General features: G+C 46.3%; 1 protein-coding gene across 1 annotated transcript in view; it reads right to left on the reverse strand.

Moving 5' to 3' along the window:
- Positions 1-95: 95 nt before the first annotated feature.
- LOC103477425 (echinoderm microtubule-associated protein-like 6) overlaps positions 96-1,511 on the reverse strand; it is a 54,480-nt gene continuing 53,064 nt past the window's right edge. Inside the window, 1 exon segment of the mRNA XM_017308829.1 lies at positions 96-1,327. Coding sequence (XP_017164318.1) covers positions 1,303-1,327 — 25 coding nt within the window. The 3' untranslated portion in view covers positions 96-1,302.

The following is a 1,511-nucleotide window of genomic DNA, read 5'->3' on the forward strand; positions in this document are numbered from 1 at the left end:
CAGCTTCAGCAGCAGCTTCAGCAGCAGCTTCAGCAGCAGCATGGTGTGTGTCAGTGTGTGTGGAAAATAAAGGGACATTTCACTAAAAAACCAGCTGATTTTTGCCTTCAGTTCATTTTCAGCACAGAGAATTCATCCATTCATTCGCATCAGGCATAAAAACATGAATGATTCCAGGTATTAACTCAAAGCAAAAACATTTTTCTATCCAGTCAGGATGAACATTCAGAGAGTAGCACCAGACAGAACCGAAAGTCCAAACGTCTGAAATCTGATCCTGGTCCAGAGAAATGAGACAAACGGAAACATCCAGAAAGGCACTTCAGGGGGACGGAGTCCAGATGCAGCCGAGGCTCTTTGACAACGAGACGGTCATCAGCTGCTTCTCAGGAAAACACAAGTTTACAGTCAGCCTCTGGTCCATCTTCATCATCATCTTCATCTTCAGGATTTGATTCTGAGTCCAGATGTCTGTGTTGATGCTTCGGTTCTGGTTCTGCAGCTTCTAGGTGAAATAAAACTGTTTCTGTGAAAACCTCCATGGTTTTACAAAATTTACACCTTTTTTTAAATTAAACAGTTTTTATTTTACGTTTCACTAAAAATCTAAAATGGTTTCATGGAAGTTTAAATCTTTGCATCTCGTTATTCTGGTTTCCAGCCCAGAACTCCAATCCAAGATGGCCGCTGCACGAAGTGGTGATGCTGAAAGCTGCAGCAAAGATCTGATTATTGAACCTCTGATGCTTTTCGCCTCATTCAGCCTCACGTTATGATTCATGGCATGTTGGTGAACATGTTCTTCAGGTTTGGCTAAAACGCAGGGAAACTGCTCAGCTGTTAGCTTGTGTTGCTAACAGTTAGCTGTTAGCTTGTGTTGCTAACAGTGGTTAGCCTGGTGACTGAGTTCAAGGATCAGGATCAAACTGGTTTTCTTGGTTCCAACTGGATCCCAGTTCAGTGAGATAACGTTGTGAGACCTGGATCCCTACGGAGGCCTGCAGGTTCATTTTAAGGAGTTTGATGAATAAACTGATCCACTGAGTGAATCTGCTGCTTCACCTCAGAGATTCTGAGCCACTGATTCCTCCACCTGTAGGAGGCGCTGCAGCGTCCGGACTGATCCCAGGTGAGGCTACCTGGACATCTGTAAACATCAGCTGCGCCTGTCCAGCATCTGTCCAGCACCTGTCCAGCGTCTGTCCAGCGTCTGTCCTGCGTCTGTCAGGCTGATTGTGCAGAGGAACGCTGAGCTGCTCTGGGTCCACTGTGGTTCTGTTAAGGCGCTTTGGATCCGGACGTCTACAGACACTTCCACACAAACACACTGAAAGAACCAGAGAAACGGAATCTGTGGAACTTTGAGGGTTGGATGGGAACAAGATAAGTTCTGATCAGTGGTTCTGGTCGGTACCAGTCGGTGGTTCTGGTCGGTACCAGTTGGTTCTGGTCGGTGGTTCTGGTCGGTACCAGTTGGTTCTGATCGTTGGTTCTGGTCGGTTCTGATCAGT

The sequence above is a fragment of the Poecilia reticulata genome, linkage group LG15, assembly GCF_000633615.1.
Source record: "Poecilia reticulata strain Guanapo linkage group LG15, Guppy_female_1.0+MT, whole genome shotgun sequence".
NCBI classification, from domain to species: Eukaryota; Metazoa; Chordata; class Actinopteri; order Cyprinodontiformes; family Poeciliidae; genus Poecilia; species Poecilia reticulata.